The sequence below is a fragment of the Carlito syrichta genome, unplaced genomic scaffold (genome assembly GCF_000164805.1).
Source record: "Carlito syrichta isolate Samal-C Ts95f unplaced genomic scaffold, Tarsius_syrichta-2.0.1 Scaffold135578, whole genome shotgun sequence".
In the NCBI taxonomy this organism is placed as follows: Eukaryota; Metazoa; Chordata; class Mammalia; order Primates; family Tarsiidae; genus Carlito; species Carlito syrichta.
Window position 1 is genome coordinate 315,305 of NW_007079674.1, and position 19,337 is coordinate 334,641.

Below are 19,337 nucleotides of genomic sequence, written 5' to 3' on the forward strand. Positions count from 1 at the left end.
GATAGATAGATAGATAGATAGATAGATAGATAGATAGACAGATAGACAGACAGATAGATAAAGGCATGAACTCACAAGACAAAGAGTGGAAAAGACTGTGGCAGAAAAGATGAAAATAAGAACAAGGAAAGTGAGCACTAATTGTCTTAAAACAGAACTGAGCAAATCCAAGAAAGGCACAGCCTTGTGTCTGCCAAGGCAGAAAACCCAGACATAAACCAGCTAGCCTGCAGGGTCCCAGAGCTGCCTGGAGGCTCCCAGGAACAGAGGAGGCAGGGCTGAGGCCAGGGGCTCCCCAGGGAGGTTTGATTAGAAGTCTAAAGACTGGGCTCACGCCTGTATTCACAGCACTTTGGGAGGCCAAGGCAGGAGGATTGTTTGAGTCCAGGAATTCAAGACCAGCCTGGGCAACACAGCAAGAACCTGTCTCTACCAAAAAATTAAAAAATTAGCCAGGCATGGTGGCCCACACCTGTAGTTCCAGCTACTGGGGAGGCTGAAGCAAAAGGATTGCCTGAGCCCAGGAGGTCAAGGTAGCAATGATTGTGCCACTGCACTCTAGCCTGGGCCACAGAGTGAGACTCTACTCAGAAAAAAAAAAGTCTTAAGACCCCTGCACACGTTCCCTCCTGTTAGCTATGGCCCCTTACAGCATGGGGCTGGACTTGAGGTAACCTCGGGCCTCTCCAGTCAGGGAAGGCTCTACAGAGGAAGATAGGAACAGAGACTTCAAGGATGGGCCAGGGGACAAAGGGGGAGAGGGAAGGAGGGAAGGTGCAGGCGATGGAGGAGGAGGAGCAGAACTTGCATCTCTGGCCCTTCCTGTCTGTCTACACTTCCGTGACTACACAATGTGACTTCCCAGTTGGAGTCACACTGGCGGAGCGAGAAAGCCTAATGAGAGGTTCCAAGCACACAGGGCAGGTCTCACCCCCATTTTCCTGTTCACCACACGGTCTTACTTACCTCGCAAGTTTGCTGAGGCCAAGGAGTTGCTTGTTAGGAAGGTAACCGATATGGACCTTTGGAGGAGAGACAGAAATATGAGCTAAGTGAGAATACAGCACTTCTTCATGCTAAAGAAAAAAAAAGGATATCGGAAGACTATCAACTATCAACTGACATGTCATTGATCAAAATGACAGTGTATTATCTTTAAAACATCTGGAAGCTTTAAGAGTTAGAAAATAAAATACTTATAAAAGTTTGCGGTTTTTTTGAGTTGGAGTCTCACTCTGTCGCCCAGACTGAAGTGCAGTGGCCGCTCCCGGCCACCGCAGCCTTGACCTGCTAGGCTCCAGCAATCCTTCCGCCTCAGCTTTCCGAGTAGCTGGAACTACAGTCACAGTACCACGCCCGGCTAATTTTTTGATTTATTGTAGAGATGAGGTTTCGCCAAGTTGCTCAGGTGGGTCTCGACCCCGCAGGCTCAGGCAATCCACTCACTTCAGCCTCCCAAAACACGGGATTACAGGTTGAGCCACCGATCCCAGCTTATAAAAGTATTTTTAAATTACATAAACACAGTGAAATATATAAAATGAGTCTACAGTCAGATGCAGTGGCTCATGCCTATAATCCTAGCACCTTGGGAGGCTGAGACAGAAAGATCCCTTGAGCCCAGGAGTTCGAGACCAGCTTAGGCAACATAGTGAGACTTTTTCCTCTACCAAAAAAAAAACACCCAAAATTAATTGGGCATGGTAGCATATGCCTGTAGTCCCAGCTAGTGGAGAGGCCAACTCAGGAGGATCACTTGAGCCCAAGAGTTCGAGACCAACTTGGGCAACATAGTGAGAATTCTTTCTCTGCAAAAAATTTAAAAAATAAAAAAATTAACTGGGCGTGGTAGCACATGCCCGTAGTGCCAGTTTGTGGAGAGGTTGAGGCTGAAGAATCACTAGAGCCCAGGATTTCAATGCCATGGTGAGCCATAACTGTGCCGCTGTACTCCAACCTGGGCAACACAGTGAGACCCCAACTCAAGGAAAAAAAATTTCTCATGGTACTCAGGTCTTCTGTACCAGTTGAAATTGTTATACTTACATGCAGAGCCAGAATCTGTTTACTGTGTATACTTCTTTTGGTCTTCCTTAAAATCTTAAGTACTTAACTACCTGTTTTAGAAAATCATCACTAAATAATATGCTTTAAAGACAAAGTTAGCAAGGATACAAACACTGAGTTAATCATAGCAGAAAGTAACAGAATAAATGGTGAGAGGCTGAGCACAAGATCAAAGCCTTGGGTGTGGCCCAGTCAGGCGATAAACTCTCTGTCCTCTTGGCCGAGTCATGGACTTTCTGGATCTAACTTTCTCACCTACAAAAAAAGGCGGAGGCTGGTTTTGGTGACTCAGCCTATAATCCCAGCACCTTGGGAGGCTGAGGCGAGTGGATTGCCTTAGCCCGCAGGTTCGAGACCCACCTGGGAAACTTGGCAAGATCTCGTCCCTACAATAAATCAAAAATGATATAATCCCACATCTTGGGAGGCTGAGGTGAGTGGATTGCCTGAGCCTGCAGGTTCAAGACCCGCCTGGGCAGAGAGACCTCATCTCTACAATAAACCAAAAAATTAGCCGGGTGTGGTAGCACGCGCCTGTAGTTCCAGCTACTCGGAAGGCTGAGGCGGAAGGATCGCCGGAGTCCAGCAGGTTCGAGGCTGCGGTGGCTGGGAGTGGCCATTGCACTCCAGTCTGGGCAACAGAGTGAGACTCCAGCTCAAAAAAAAAAAAAAAAAAAAAAAAAAAAGGCGGAGAAGATCGCAAAGGTTCCCTCGCTGTTAGCTGCAGAGTTGCCAGACACTGCCTGCCTCCTGACGTGATGCGCTGTGAAGTCCTCAGCGATTCCAGGAACTACTCCTGTCAGAAACATTTAGCCTTAACCTTATGAAGTTTAGATCTAATCCAACTTCTAGGATATCCGAAGGTTGGAGAGAACCAATCCAGCAGGTAGGACATTCCACAGAACAACCGGCCTCATCACCTCAATAAGAACAGTTTACTTTAGAATATTTTATACTTAAAGATTCTTAAGAGCCATAGCCAAATGCAACACAAATACAAATGATGACTCTTAATTGAATTCTTGTGGACATTTGAGACAGCTGAAAAAATTTAAATATGAGCTAGTTCTTCGTTATTTAGGAATTACTATTAATTTTGTTTGTGTTAGTGCTATTGTGGATGAGTAAAAAAATATATTTTTAAATTTTTGTTTATGTATTTTTTGATTTGGGGTCTAACTCACAGTATGAAGGGCTCACCACAGCCTCAACCTCCTGGGCTCAGTCAATTCTTCTGCCTCAGCCTCCCAAGTAGCTGGGACTACAGGCACATGCCACCACATCTGGGTAATTTTTTTATGTTTTTTAGAGACGAGATTGCCTAGGCCGGTCTTGAACTCTGTTAGGCTCAAGCAATCCTTCTGCCTTGGCTTCCCAAAGCCTAGGATTACAGGTGTGAGCCATTGTGTCTGACCATAAAATATCTTAGAGGTGAATATGAGTTGCTACACATGGGCATGCCCTATGACATTGCTATGATCCAGCAATTCCACTCCCAAGCACATTCCTAATAGAAATATATGCATGTGTGCACCAAAAAAATGCTGATAGCAGTATTGTTTGTAATTTTTTTAAAAAGCGACAACACAAATATCCACCAAGAGCAGAATAAATAAGTAAACTTTGGTGTTTTTGTACAATGGAATTATATATAACAATGAAAATAAACAAACTGAAATGATAAGCCATGCTACCCATGAACCTTACAATGTGGAACAGAAGAAGCCAGACAGAAAAGGGTACAAACTGCAGGCTCTTTCCACCTCTATATAGCTTACAAACAAAACTAGTCTGTTGTGTTGTAAATTGATGTCTGGTTAGCTGTGGGAACAAGGAATGGCTAGGGCTTGAGAAGCAACACAAGCTGAGCTTCCAGGATGCTAATCATATTCTAGTTCTTGATTTGTGAGGCGGTGAGGAACACCCTTAAATTCTGTGCATTTGTCTCTATTTTACTTCTATTAAAAAGTGAAAAAAGGCCGGGCTCGGTGGCTCAGTCTGTAAGCCTAGCACTTTGGGAAGCCAAAGCGAGTGGATTGCCTGAGCCCGCAGGTTCGAGACCAGCCCCAGCAACTTGGCAAGACCTCATCTCTACAATAAATCAAAAAATTAGCCGGGCATGATAGCACGCGCCTGTAGTTCCAGCTACTTGGAAGGCTGAGACAGAAGGATCACCGGAGCCCAGCAGGTCGAGGGGTGGCTGTGAGTATGCCACTGCACTCCAGCCTGGGCGATGGAATGAGACTCCAATTAAAAAAAAAAGTGAAAAAAAAAAAAGAATAACCAAAAAACGAAGCAAATGCTAACACATTAAATTTAGTTGGTGGGCATATAAGTATTCATAACACTATTACCTATAGGTCTTCTGTTTAAAAATTATTGATAAAAAGTCAAAATAAAATTATGATGGGGGTTGGGAGGCCAGGACAACTCCTTGTCCTAAACCTATTTGTTCTCAAAGGTATGTTTAACAGTGATTCCTAAATAGCTTCTAATAACTAACTCCTATTTAAGTTTTCCCAGTCATCTCAAATGTTTTATTTGTGGTTTGCTTAAACAAGAATCCAATTAAAAGCCGCACATTTGTATTTACATTGCATTTGGTTATGACTCTTAAGCATCTCATATTCTAAAGTACTGCCTCCCCCTCATAATGCTCTTATATTGAAGCATCTAGGTTGGTTGTTCTGTGGAATGTCCCACCTTCTGGATTTGTTCACTCCAACCTCTGGATGTCCTATAAGCTAGATAAGACCTAAAGCTTCATAGCTAAAGTTAAACATTTCTGACAAAAATAGTTCATAAGCCTGCTAAGAAATCCAATGCATCCAGTTCATTTGTCCTCAGATAGCAAAGTTTGGAAAAAAATCTACTAATACCGTAACCTCCATCACAAGAAATTCTGTAATCACTACTGCTCATGTCATGCCATCTGTACACATATCTTGGACTAGACATTATTCTTGTCAAAATAAAGGGCAACTCTAGATTGGGATGCCAAAAATAATAATAACAAAATATGTGAAGGGCAAAGGTTTTCAGAGCCTGCAGCAGCTACCTTTAAAAAAAAAAAAGATGCTATTTTAACCTCATTTTGTTAACCTATTAACATGGTATTTAACATAAAAGCCTTGCCCTGAGGGTTCGGCTACTTTTTGTTTTTTTTAATTTCAAGTGATTAGAAGAGTCAGGTTGATAAAAAGTAATCATGTATGTGCAATTGTAAATATATAGGATATCAGGAATTAGCAGCTAAATGTTTTAAACATGATTATTCTAATGGAAAAACTTTCATTATGCTCTTTTACACTGTTGGGAAACAAAAAAGAACCCCCTCCTTTGGGAGGCTGAGGTGAGTGGATTGCCTGAGCCCGCTGGTTCGAGACCTGCCTGGGCAGCGAGACCTCATCTCTACAATAAGTCAAAAAATCAGCCGGGCGTGGTAGCGCATGCATGTAATTCCGGCTACTCGGAAGGCTGAGGCGGAAGGATCGTCGAAGCCCAGCAGGCGAGGCAGCAGTGGCCAGGAGCGGCCACTGCACTCCAGTCTGGGTGACAGAGTGAGATTCCAACTCAAAAAAAAAGAAAGAAAGAAAGAAAGAAAGAAAACCTTACCTTTCCAACAAATGGAACCAGGTGGTGTTCACACATGGAAAACATGTCTATATCCTTCACAATCACCATCTCGTCATGGTCTTCATCAAATATAGCATCATTCAGGACATCTGAAATCAGAGACTTGCTTTAGTGACATCTCCAGGTTTTTTGGAGTGTTTTTTTGTTTTTGTTTTTTGTGAGTTGGAGTCTCACTCTGTCGCCCAGACTAGAGTGCAGTGACACATTCCCGGCCACCACTGCCTTGACCTGCTGGGCCCCAGTGATCTCTCTGCCTCAGCCGTCCAAGTAGCTGGACCTACAGGCATGCGCTACCATGCCCGGCTAATTTTTTGATTTATTGTAGAGATGAGGTCTCGCCAAGTTGTCCAGGCGGGTCTCAAACCCATGGGCTCAGGCAATCCACTCAACTCAGCCTCCCAAAGCATGGGATTACAGACTGAGCCACCGAGCCCGGCTAACATGTCCAGTTTTATAGAAAGATACAAGAGTAGAAAAGTCACTATGGGAAAATACAAATAGACAGTTAACATAAAAAGGAATGTTAAACCTCCCTAAAATATTATGGGAATACAAATTAAAACTAGGCAGTTTTCCCTGTCAAAGTAGCAAAGTATTTTTCTTTAAATGATATTTTTAAAATCCTTTGAAAGGTACTTATAGAAACCTAGAAGAAACTTAGCTTATTCTTTAGTCTTTTTGCCTCAGCATAACCATTAGAAAGCATTCAAACATTCTACTGCAGGACAAACAGCAGCCTGTCCCATCCCCCCTAGGCAAATCTTCAGATGCAAGACCAGAACAGCCCATTCATGGTTTAGCATAATAATCTCTAGTAAACTTTTGATTCCTTGTCAAGGCTAAAGTCATAAAAGTAATAATACGACCACCCCACCTTTGGTCAAGGAATTTGTGAGTTGCAAACGTCTGAGTTTGTGAATTACAAATGTCTAACAAGTCTATTGCGGGTATCCCCCCCTCCCCCATTAACCTAATCAGCCCTTTGTGACTCACCTTGGCAGCAATCATGTGACTGGCCCACCCATCTGCCTGCTGTCCATCACCTGACATCATCAGTACCTGCACTTGTCTGCCCTTTTGTGATGACACAGAAGCAGACCACCACCCAATCATCTTATTGATCTTCCCCCATCCAGGGGAATAGTCAAAAGGGCTCAACCACAAGCAGCCAGCGGCCATTGCCTTGTTAGACTCTGGTGTCACCATGTGCTCTTTGAGCTATGGCTGTCGCAATGCTTCCTGGCTTTGGTCCTCCTCCCCCACCTTGGGGAGGTGAATCATCTTTCTTCCTTTTCTTTCTCTCTCTAACTTACTTTTAAATAAACTTTTCTTTCTTAACCTCTTTGTGTATTGCAATTCTTTGCATTTACTCGGATCTCTGGGTTCCCAGCGTGGCACCTCCGGCTTGCTGGCCCCAGCGGTGCTGCGCCCCTTGCTGCCTCCATTTTCCCTCATCCTGTCCAGTACCCTAACATCCTTGATATGATGTTACATGACAAATGCAAGATTACAGAAATATTTGCAGTATGAGAGAGAAGGAGGAGGAAGGAAGGGAGAGATTATGCCAAAATAAAACAGTGGCTATTTCTGGTGGTGGAAATGGGTCACTTTCACTTTCTCCCTTTCATTTTCTTATACTTAATGTTTTCTCTATAATAGCTGTGTAGAAAACCAGATCCAAAAAAAAAGGCTAATCCTTAACCTTCTGACTTCTGAGTCCAGATCCAGATGCCTATGAACTTAAGCTCTATCATCAATTCCCTAAATTATTTCCTACATTTATAAAGTTTTCCAGTTATTGAAGGCAAGCATCAGACTTATTCTAAACAGTCGCCACCTTCCTGAGGAAATAAGTCTTCTGGTTTGTATGTGCATATCTTTCTAGGTAGGCTTTAGATGATGAGCAGTGTCTTGCTTAGTCCATGGGCCCTGGGATATATGACAGGGTCCTCATAGACATTTAAAAGCAAAAAACTTTATTTTCAAAAATTGCACTCATGGCTGGGTACAGTGGCTCATGCTTGTAATCCCAGCATTTTGGAAGGCCGAAGTGAGAGGATAGCTTGAGCCCAGACGTTTGAATCCAGCCTGGGCAACATAACAAGACCTCATCTCTATAATAATTAAACAATTAACTGGGCATGGTGGAATGTGCCTGTAGTCCTAGCTACCTGGGAGGCTGAGGTGGAAGGGTCGCTTGAACCCACAAGGTCGAGGCTGTGGTCATGTCACTGCACACCACCAGCCTGAGTGACAGAGTGAGACCCTGACTCAAAAAAAAATTGCACTAGCCGGGCTCGGTGGCTCAGCCTGTAATCCCGTGCCTTTGGGAGGCTGAGGTGAGTGGATTGCCTGAGCCCGCGGGTTCAAGACCCGCCTGGGCAGTGAGACCTCATCTCTACAGTAAATCAAAAAATCAGCCGGGTGTGGTAGTGCATGCCTGTAATTCCAGAATAGAAGGCTGAGGCGGAAGGATCACCGGAGCCCAGCAGGCGAGGCTGTGGTGGCCGGGAGCGGCCACTGCACTCCAGTCTGGGCGACCGAGTGAGACTCCAACTCAAAAAAAAAAAAAAATTGCACTAACTTAACCTCAACTATCCCATCTGCAAATTGGAAGGTTAGATAGCTGATTCCTAAGAAAGCTTCCCACTCCCTCATACTCTGACTGGAAAAGCATCTTGTCCTGGACGCTGGAGAGTGACAGAAGGAACAAGGTGCAACTCCAACCCCAAACACGGTCCTGGAGCCGATGACAGGCAGGTGCCCAAACAAGGCTGTCGGCAGAGGCCTCAAGACGTGGAAAATGCTTCAGCTCTATTTCTAAAGAAGAAAAGAAGCTACAAAGTACAACATGGTTTCATTTTTTGTAAAATAAATATACATGTAGAAAAACTGCACCAAAATCATGACAGCTGGGCAGACTAGATTCGTCAAAACACTGAGCTGTGATTTCAAGGACTCGAGGGAAACCCAATATACATCGGATGACTGGAAAAAATCCGAGGAGGTGATCAGAGCTTTGCAGCCACCGAAGCTGGTTGCTCAGTGGGTCACGGAAGATGCACAAATGTCCACCCACACCGCCTGACCTCCAGTGGCTCTGTTGCTACTAGAACAGGGACTTCCAGAGATCGTGTCATCATGTAGACTGCAGTTCTCATCCCCCAAGTCAGGCTCATCAGAGACACACTGGAAAAAATCTACTAATACCATAACCTCTGTCACAAGAAGTTCTGTAATCACTACTGCTAAAAGTCATTTTAGTGTAGTTAACAAAAGAAAACATGGGCGGTTTCAACACATACCCCTGTTAGAAATGGCCAATAAAATCCTGGAAAGAAAAGGTTCCACCCCATTCATCAAGTAAGTATTCCTTCTCCAAAAGCACTTTTCTATTCTGAGCATTCTGCCCAGCCTTCAGTGATATTTCTGAAAGAAGTTCAAAAATAGATCCTTACTGTTTCCAAAAGTATCCTAGATTTATCCAAGATTTTAATATAATATCATTCCATATAGCTTACTCAAATCTTTAGCAACATAAGAAATATTTCTAAAAGTAAAAAAATACAAACAGAAGCACTCCTTAAAGAACAAGACAGCTGGGCATGGTGGCTCACGCCTGTCATCCTAGCACTTTGGAGGCAGAGGCAAGAAGACTGCCTGAACCTAGGTGTTTGAGACAAGCCTGGGCAACTTGGCAAGACCTCATCTCTACAATAAAGCAAAAAATTAGCCAGGCATGGTGCTGCGTGCCTGTGGTTCCTACTACTTGGTAAGTTGAGGCAGGAGGACAACCTGAGCCCAGCAGGTCAAAGCTGCAGTAGCCGTGAGTGTGCCACTACACTCCAGCCTGGGCTACAGAGAGGCTCTGATGCAATTAACAACAACAAAAAAAAACAAGACAGAATTATCAAAAGAAGGAAACATTTGTTTTCTCTGGAAAAAAAATGAGGGCCGGGCTCAGAGGCTCAGCCTGTAATCCCAGCACTTTGGGAAGCCAAGGCAAGTGGATCACCTGAGTCCACCAGTTTGAGACTAGCCCGGGAACCTTGGTGAGACCTCGTCTCTACAATAAATAAAAAAATTAGCCAGGTGTAGTAGCATGCACCTGTAGTTCCAGCTACTTGGAAGGGTGAAGTGGAAGTTATCGCCAGAGCCCAGCAGGTCCACGCTGGGGTAGCCGTGAGCATGCCACAGCACCCCAGTCTGGGCGACAGAGTGAGACTTCAACTCAAAAAAAAAAAAAAAAAAGAATGAGAGCGTCCTCATTCTCAGCTCTGATGACTACATGGCACATGTGAAGTCAGCCCTTGAGTCAGGTGAAATTAAGATCTGGCTTTTTCACCCCCTAGCCATTGGACCTTGGGCATAGCACTCTGGGCCTCAGTCTTCTCAGCTGTAAAATGAGCATAAATAAAGTGCTACCTCACAGGGTATCACGATTAAGCAAGCACATGTGCTTAGAACTACATAGGTGGAGTAAGCGATAGCTATTGTTGTTACTATTATTATTATAATTAAGATTGAGGGAGTTGCTAAACTATGTATTCCATGTCAAAGGTACATGACAATTTAAAAAGCAGTAATCTGCCGGGCTCAGTGGCTCAGCCTGTAATCCCGTGCCTTTGGGAGGCTGAGGTGAGTGGATTGCCTGAGCCCATGGCTTCGAGACTCGCCTGGGCAACTTGGCGAGATCTCATCTCTACAATAAATCAAAAATCAGCCGGGCGTGGTAGCGCGCGCCTGTAGTTCCAGCTACTTGAAAGGCTGAGGCGGAAGGATCACCGGAGCCCAGCAGGTCGAGGCTGCGGTGGCTGGGAGCGACCACTGCACTCCAGTCTGGGCGACAGAGTGAGACTCCAACTCAAAAAAATAAAATAAAATAAAATAAAAATAAAAATAAAAAGCAGTAATTTGCTTGCAACAGAGTACAGAAAAGCAAAAAAAATAACTTGACAGTGGAGAGGCCAGGTGTGGTGGCTCACACCTGTAATCCTAGCACATTGGGGGGCGTGGAGCTGGGAGGATTGCTTGAGCTCAGTAGTTCAAAACCAGCCTAGGCAACATAGTGAGACCTCATCTCTACAAAAAATGCAAAAAGTTAGCCAAGTGTGGTGGCACATGCCTGTAGTCCCAGCTACTCGAAAGACTGAGGCAGAAGGATTGCCTAAGCCCAAGAGGTTGAGGCTGTGGCAGCTGTGATGGTGCCACTACACTACAGCCTGGGTGACAGAGTGAGATTCTGACTCAAAAAATAAAAATAAAAAAACACAGGAGAAACCTGGTAGATCCTAACCAAGTGATCAAGGATCAAGGTTAACTTCACCAGTAATAAGATACATTGATATTCTAATAGGATGAGAAGGCCACATCACCTCTGTGATATTCTTCCTAAAAATCCATAACTGAAATCTAATCATCAGACATATTGAGGGATGGTCTACAAAACACCTAAACAAGTACCCTTTTAAAAAGCATCAAGGTCATGATAGGCACAGAAGACTGAAGAACCATCTGACTGGAAAAGACTACAGAAATATGACAACTCAATGCCACAGAAAAACTAAAATCTAAATAAAGTCTGTAGTTTAGTTAGTAGTACTATACCAATATTAATTTCTTTTTAAATAAATTCTATTTACATTTTTTAATTAACTGCTTTTTAAATTTAAGAAACAAGGTCTTGCTATGTTGCCAGCTTGGACTTAAACTCCTGAACTCAAGCAATCCTCCTGCCTCAGCCTCCCAAGTAGCTGGGATACAAGTACGCCACTCTGCCTGGCTCCAATATTGATTTCTTAAGTGCTGAGAACTGTACTGTGGCCTTGTGAGTTGCTACATTAGGGAAGCTGGGGGAGGGAACCTCTGTACTATCTTTGTAATTCATCTATGAGTCTAAAATTATTTCAAAATAAAGTTTTTTTTTTAAAAAAAAAAAGCAAAAGGACAATATCCATCAACTAGAACCTATAAACAACAGAGTGTTACTCAGCAATGAGATGAAATGAACCTTCTGATACTATACATGATAGCATGATCAGATCTTCCAAGTATTTTACTATGTGAAAGAAGACATACATATACACAGAGAAGACTACTCATGTTCTAGAAAAAGCAAAACCATGGTGACAGAAGACCGACAGGTAGTTTACCAGGGGCCAGAGAGGTGGAAGAGAGGACTTGACTACAAGAGTAGGAAGAAGGCTGGGCGCCGTGGCCGGTGCCGGTCACCCCAATACTTAGGGAGGCTGAGGCGAGAGGATTGCTTGGGCCCAGGACTTCAAGATCAGCCGAGGCAACACAGAGAAACCTTGTCTCTACAAAAATTTAAAAATTAGCCGGCTGCAATGGCCCATGCCTGTAGTCCCAGCTACTTGGGAAGCTGAGGCGGAAGGATTGCCTGAGCTCAAGAGGTTGAGGCTGTGGTAAGCCATGATCGTGTCAGCAGCAGGAGTGCCCTTCAGCCTGGGCGACAAAGTGAGACCCCAATTCAAAAAAATAAACAAAGGATAAGAAGACACTCTTTCAGGTGATCAAAACAGTCTATGTCTTCACTGTACTGCTGGCCATAACTTTGTATATATGTTCAAACTTACATTGTTGGCCAGACTCGGTGGCTCAACCTGTAATCCTAGCACTTTGGGAAGCCAAGGAAAGTGGATTGCCTGAGTCCACGGGTTTGAGACCAGCCTGAGCAACTTGACAAGACCTCGACTCTACAATAAATCAAAAATTAGGCAGGCGTGATGGTGAGCACCTGTAGGTCCAGCTACTTGGAAGGCTGAGGTGGAGGAATCACCAGAGCCCAGCAGACTGACGCTGGGGTGGCTGTGAGCGTGCCACTGTACTTCCAGCCTAGATGACAGAGTGAGACTCCAACTTTAAAAGAAAAAAAGAACTTACATAGTAAAGTAGGTAAAACTTATTGTAAGCAAGTCATGCCTGATGAAGCTAACCTGAAACATAATTTAAAAAAAATTATAGTGTGGTATACAGCCTTTTGTTTAAAGAAAGTGGAAGGGGGAGATATGAGCATATTCACATATACCTATATAAGCTTATCTTCAAAAAAGAAACACTGGATGGACACATTAAAAAGCTAATAAAGGCTGAGCATGGTAGCTCATGCCTGTAATCCCAGCACTTTGGGAAGCCAAGACAGGAGGGTTCCTTGAAGCCAGGAGCTCGAGCCCAGCCTGCACAACACAGAGACACTCCATGTCCATCCAAAAAAAGAAGAAATTTTTAAAGATTTAAAAATAAACTATTTTAAAAGCCAATAAAAATGCTTACCTATAAAGAACAAAGAGAACAGGAGAGAAGGGAGATGAAAGAAAGTGAGACATCTTTGAGTACAATTTGCTATACAGTTTTGACTCTGAAATCATGAAATATTTATATCTCAGATAAAATTAAGCCAGAAAGAAAAATTCCGACCCTCATACAGTGTGATGCTTCATGTAGTCACGGAACACTGATATGCTGCCTATATCCCATTTCATTAAAATGAACCCAGACTCCAAATCATTTTGACCTGACCAAATCATTTTTCTTCAATAATGAAGTTTCCCTGCTATACTCACTTACGTGTTGCTTCAACATATCTAAAAGCAACCATCTGTAGATAACAGAACAAAACACTATCACATATTGTTTTAATTTCCTGCTTGTTATCTGCAGCAAGAAGGTAACCCTGGAAACGGGGATTTACAGCATTCGATTTCCTCCTGGCGGTCATAACCAGAAACGAAACCAAAACAGTCTCCAAAAGTTAAAGAATTGTCTGCAACACCACCACACAATGTCAGTTTCAGTTTTTCACCTTTCTCATGTCATTAATAATTAAGCAATAACAACAAATAACACTACTGGGCAAATAGTATGCCAGGACCCCCTTCAGTAAGACAGTAAGACAGGCTCAACATATGAGCCCAAGTACTTATTTAAGCACCCTTTGGAGCAGACATCCTCAGACTCTCCCAGTGGGCCTGTTAAAACACAAATTTCCGCCGGGTACAGTGGCTCACACTTGTAGTACCAGCTACTTAGAAGGCTGAGGTGGGAGGATCACTTGAGTCCCAGAGTTGAAAGCTGCAGTGAGCGATGACTGTGCTTCTGCACTCCGGTCTCCAAAAAGAAAAAACAATAACAGAACCCACACCTGTCTGGGCCCTACTCCCCACTGTTCCAGTGGGTCTGAGTGGGCCTGAGAATGTACATTTCTAACAAGTTCCCAGAAGATGTGGACGCTTCAGGTCTGGGAGCCACACTTGCCAGTTTTGAAGTGGTCTATGATTTGTGCTGCAACATAGAATCTTCACATTGTCAAAACGCTTCTACTCAAATATGTGGGCATACATTTAAGGGCAAACAGATCGGTTTCTGCTGGGGTAAAAGGGAGGGAAAGGTTAAAGAAAGCTCCTGGGAGAGATTCCCCCAACAAGGACATTTCCAGCCAATGGAGGTCCTTTGGAATGCGTGGTATAGGAACTGGCATTGCCCAGGATGCTTGGCAACCAGACTCAGGGTCATCTTCTTGGGATGGCAGTGTGAAAAGGCAGCAGGAGAAGACGTGGAGCACTGCACTCAGGGACAGGAAAGAGTTAATGGTGTCTGCCTATTGGTTTTAGAATCAAGAGAAGAGAGAAAGAGACAAGTGCGAAGAGCATGGGTCCTTCCGGCTTTGGCTGGAATTAAATCAGCTCAGGGTTCACAAGACAGGCTTGCCCTGATTTGGAGAAAGGTCTGACTCACTGGCCCAAACCCTCATGGTGGCCCCTAACATGAGAGCTGCTGCTAGGGCATTCGGCTCTTATTTCATCGTCCCTCGAAGTACCGTGTTATTCGCACTCCTGCTCCCAGGCCCACCGGCTATACACTGCTGGGGGCCAGCGTCTCAAGGCCCCGGGGTTTCCACGCAGACCCTCTAATGCTACGCACAAAGCCAGAGGGGAACACGGCGCTTCCGTGGCCACCCAACTCATACCTCCATCCTCATCTTCCAATTCACTTTCTTAAAACAGATCTTCAAACGAAGGACCCCAAAGAAACTCATGTGGCCAAGGGGACACAAGAATCCTCGCTGCGGTCTTATTGGTGATAACAAAAACTGAGCACTTGGGTGTGAGTCAGAAGAATAATTATGCTGTTTGAGGAAAGTCACGCAATAAAATACAGCCCAGCAGAGAAAGTGAGTCAATGTGGGCAGTATGTATAAATCCTTAAAACATCATTCCATGGAAAAAGCCTGTGGCAGAAGGATATGGAGAGCAAGACTCATTTAAATTAAGTAAAAACAGGATGGGCACAGTGGCTCACACCTGTAATCCCAGCATTTTGGAAGGCCAAGGTGGGATATTGCCTGAGCCCAGGAGTTCAAGACCAGCCTGGGCAACATAGCAAGATCTCTTCTCTACAAAAAACAAATTTTAAATCAGCTGGGTGTGGTGGCACACCCCTATAGTCCCAGCTACCCAAGAGGCTGAGGCAGAAGGCTCCCCTGAGCCCGGGAGGTCGAGGCCATGGTGAATCATGAGCATGCCACTGCACTCTAGGCTGGGTGACAGAGTGAGGCTCCGACTCAAATAAATAAATTAATCAAATAAGTTAAGTAGAAACAATGTTACATGTTGTTTATAGATAAACACATCAAGTGGAAGTATAAAAAGTCACAAGGAGAAGGACAGGAGCTAGCTCTGTGGTAAGAAGGTGACAGGGTCAGGAAATGGCAAGTAGGAAGCTTCTACCGAGTCTGTATTATTTCAAGGCAATTACAGCAAGATATTGAGATTCATTACCATTGAATTTTGGTTAAGCTAGGTCTTAACACTTTATTGTGCATATTTGAAACATTTTCTTAATAAAAATATTTTTTGCTTCAGGTGTTCATATGTACACTGGTATTTTGTTTTTTTCTGGAAAAAGAATAAAATTTTTAAAATGAGCCAGGCCTGTCATCCTAGCTCTTTGGGAGGCGGAGGCGAGAGGATTGCCTGAGCCCAGGGGTTTGAGACCAGTCCGGCAACTTAGCAAGACTCTTGTCTCTACAATAAATTAAAAAATTAGCCAGGTGTGGTGGCATGTGCTTGTAGTTCCAGCTACTCAGAAGGCTGAGGTGGAAGGACCGCCTGAGCCCAGCAGGTCAAGGCTGTGGTGGCTGTGAGTGTGCCCCTGCACTCTAGCCTGGGTGACCGAGTGAGACTCTGATTCAAAAGAAAAAAAGAAAATTTTAAGAATGAGTCTCCCTTTGCTAAGAGGGACTAAGAGGGAGATCCAGCCTGCTTCTGGCCCTGCTGCAACTTCTTCAAAGCCCTCCGAGTCACATTCAGCAACTCAAAGGCTTCTGCCCAAGTGTTTCATTAAAACATTTTGCTTTCCACCTCCTGTCTGAAAAAGTCATCCTGTAAGTAGGAGCAATGTTAAAACAAATCCGAAGAGGGAAGAAAATCTTCATGTCTGCTCTCTCATCACGAGCAGAGCTCTTGTTAGAACTTACAACACACACGACTTTTCGCACTCCACAAGGCAGGGCTACCATGCACAATGTGGTCAGTACAAGCAGGAGCCCAGACATTTGCAGACACAGGGCCCAAATTCACGCCTGCTGCCAGCCAGCCACACCATCTGTCGGTGCACAGGGCGGCCACACGGCTTTGACAGGCGCCACAAACTCACCTCACAGGCTGCAAGTCTGTCAGCAAGCAAGACCTCACATATCACAAAGAAGGAGAGGTTTGGTTATGTTAGAAATTATAACTCCCATCATCCTTGGCAGAGACAAAGTCATATGTTGCTCTTAAGCTGTTAAAATACAAGTGATTGAAATAGATGTTCTTGACTACCCTCCAAATAGTTTTTGTTTGGGGGGTTTCTGGATTTTTGTTTGTTTGTTTTGTTTTGTTTTATTTTTTAGACAAAGTTTCAGTCTATCGCCCAGGCTGGCGTGCAGTGGCACCATCACAGCTGACCGCAGCCTCAACTTCCTAGGCTCAAGTGATCCCCCTGCCTCAACTTCCTGAGTAGCTGAGACTACTGACATATATCACCATACCCAGCTAATTTTTCTATTTTTTGTTGTGCGGCTGGTCTGGAACTCAGGGGCTCAAGCAAACTTCTCACCTCTGCCTTTCCAAGTGTTGGAATTACTGTTTCCTTCAGCAAATCCAGTCCTGGAACCTAGGCCTATCTACTCAGCCAGCCCTGCCATGAATACTCATCTCTAGGTGAGGGTCAGTTTTTCACACATGAAGTTGTCTTTGCTGATACTTTGTTCCTGGTCACAACAGAAATGTTTGTTGTAGTTTATCAGTAAGAGAGAGAAATACTGAAATGAAAAACTGAAAGCGCATATACTCTCTCGCCAGATGCAGTCACTTAGCTGGCCCTTAGGGGAACCACATGTGCAGTAGTTCAAAATGCAGAATAGTGAAGTCGAAAGAACAGAGAGTTCAGGGATCCAAGTTCTAGGGCAACCTTCGTGCACACTATGTGACCTGGGCTTCAGTTAAGAGGGTGGGCTTGGAGAGGAGGATGTTTAACCTGACAGGTCCTGGTTTGCACAACTTGGGGGCACCAGAAATCAAAGCCAGATCTCAACAGTTACCCTCCCACCCCACTGGCCGGCACTTGATAAGCACAGCCCTGGCCAGGGGCACTCTGTACTGAGGTAAGAGGAAAGTACCTCTTTCCAGGTTTATTCATGGAAAAAACGCAAGGCAGCCAGTCATGTATGTTGTTAACTCTCAAAGTTATCCAAGCCAAAGAACTCTCACTTCTGGTCTCAGTTTACTACTCTGAATATTTCTGGTAAACCAAAATTAGAGCCTTAGAGGCTGTCTGAGGAAACAAAAACAGTGTATTCAAGGAGTCATTTTTTTAAAAAAAGCACATACTTGCCAGATTTAGGTTTTTAACTGGATAATTTTGTGCATCTTTCACAATCCAGCTGTTAAACCGAAAATGGAATTTACAAAACAGATGGTGATAACAAGGTCTAGTTCACGGCAGTTTTAAAGAAAGAACACACCAATCTGATTAAACGACATTTGCTTCAAAAGCCGCTAATAGGCTCATCCCTTATCATCCTGCATTCACTTAGGCCACAAGATTCCATGCAGACGGATGTCATGGAGCCATCTGTAACCCTCTCCAAGTAAGGATCAGCAGAGTGTGCAAGCCACCACCATTAGTGATGGATCATGGAGGGACATGAGGGCCATCAGAAGAGCAGTTCCCAAACACAGCCAGTCATAGGGAGCTTTGGAAAACACAGCCTCGCAAGCCACCCTGCGAAAATCTGATTCATTAGGTATGGAGATAAACCAGGATTCAATCTTTTAAACATTCGAGTGATTCTGGTGGCCAGCTGGGATGGTGAGGCCTATGAGGTGAGCATGCATGATGGTTGAAAATGGAGCCCCTGCTGGCCCCAATGCGCTGTCTGGCATAGCTGAAGAGTGGGCAATTCCTCACCATAATCGTCACTACAGTCACCACGGCATTCCTGCCAATACTGAAATCCGCACACAGCTAGGCAGGAAGGGAGAATGAAAAATTCTGAAGGGCCGAGTGCAGTGGCTCAGGCCTGTAGGGAGGCCGAGGCAAGAGGATCGCCTGAGGCCAGGAGTTCAAAACCAGCCTGGGCAACATAGCAAGAGCCCATCTCTACACACACTTTTTTTTTTTTTTAAGGAAAACTTGTAGGCTGAGAGAAAAAAATACAATTGTGTTGAAGATTAAGATTTGTCCCAGACCTTAAGGTTCAGTGGGAGGAAAGGCAGAGGGGGGCTTCCTAGAAAGAGGAAGAAAGAGAAGTCCCGCATGAGAGAAGACACAGAAGCAGAGATGACCCAGGGGTCCGTGTGGGGCAGAAACCAGACACCCCTCCAGTTCAGAGCACTGTCAAATCAAGTCCTTACACTTAGCTTATGACCTCTTTCAGGCCCTGCCACAACTCTGGTTAGTCAAAACCAATTCTCAGCCTGCCCTACAGACAAGGAAACTGGCACTGTGATCTGGCAACCTGAGCTGATGGCTGGAAGAGCCACTTGTTAGTGCGAGCTGGATTTCAGTCCGCCTTCTGCCTCCACACCAGAGCCCTCACCCAGAGTGTGGAAGTCTGACCCTGACCCACTGGAAACAGGGACTGAAAGGAGGAAGCCGAGAGACAGGAAACCCCACCCAGGGGTCACTGGAGGCTGAAGCCAGCCACAGGTGACAAGGCCTGGGGCCCATGGTAGCAAAGGAAAAGAAGCCAGCAAATCCTATTTTTTAAAAGGAAAGTACAATCAGTCATAAACATAGGTGTTGACGGAAAGGAAAGGGTTCGAGCTAGCCACCAGCCCAGTCAGGAAGACCAGAAAGAGCTTATGACCCAGACACCCTGAACTCGAGATATGAGACACTGTTTTGCCTTATAGAGACCATTTACTTGGTCTCTATAAGGGAAAAATTCTGGAATCTAATGCTACTTTGACCTTTACTTTTTGAAATCAAACAGGAACCATTTCAAGGGAAAGAAGAATCCCTTCAAACGAATAAAATGGTTTTTTTATCATTATTATTATTATTATTATTATTATTTTATTGTGAAGTTGTGGGGTACAGTTAAGGGTTAGGTATACAATTGCGTTTCA

The 19,337-nt window shown here is 44.4% G+C and overlaps 1 protein-coding gene across 1 annotated transcript in view; it reads right to left on the reverse strand.

The window, feature by feature from the left end:
• GCH1 (GTP cyclohydrolase 1) overlaps nt 1-19,337 on the reverse strand; it is a 40,830-nt gene that overhangs the window by 12,682 nt on the left and 8,811 nt on the right. Inside the window, exons 2-3 of the mRNA XM_008049403.2 lie at nt 5,683-5,792; nt 967-1,022 (exon numbers count right to left, since the gene is read on the reverse strand). Of these exons, the coding sequence (XP_008047594.1) occupies nt 967-1,022; nt 5,683-5,792 (166 nt within the window). The remainder of the gene's footprint in view (nt 1-966; nt 1,023-5,682; nt 5,793-19,337) is intronic.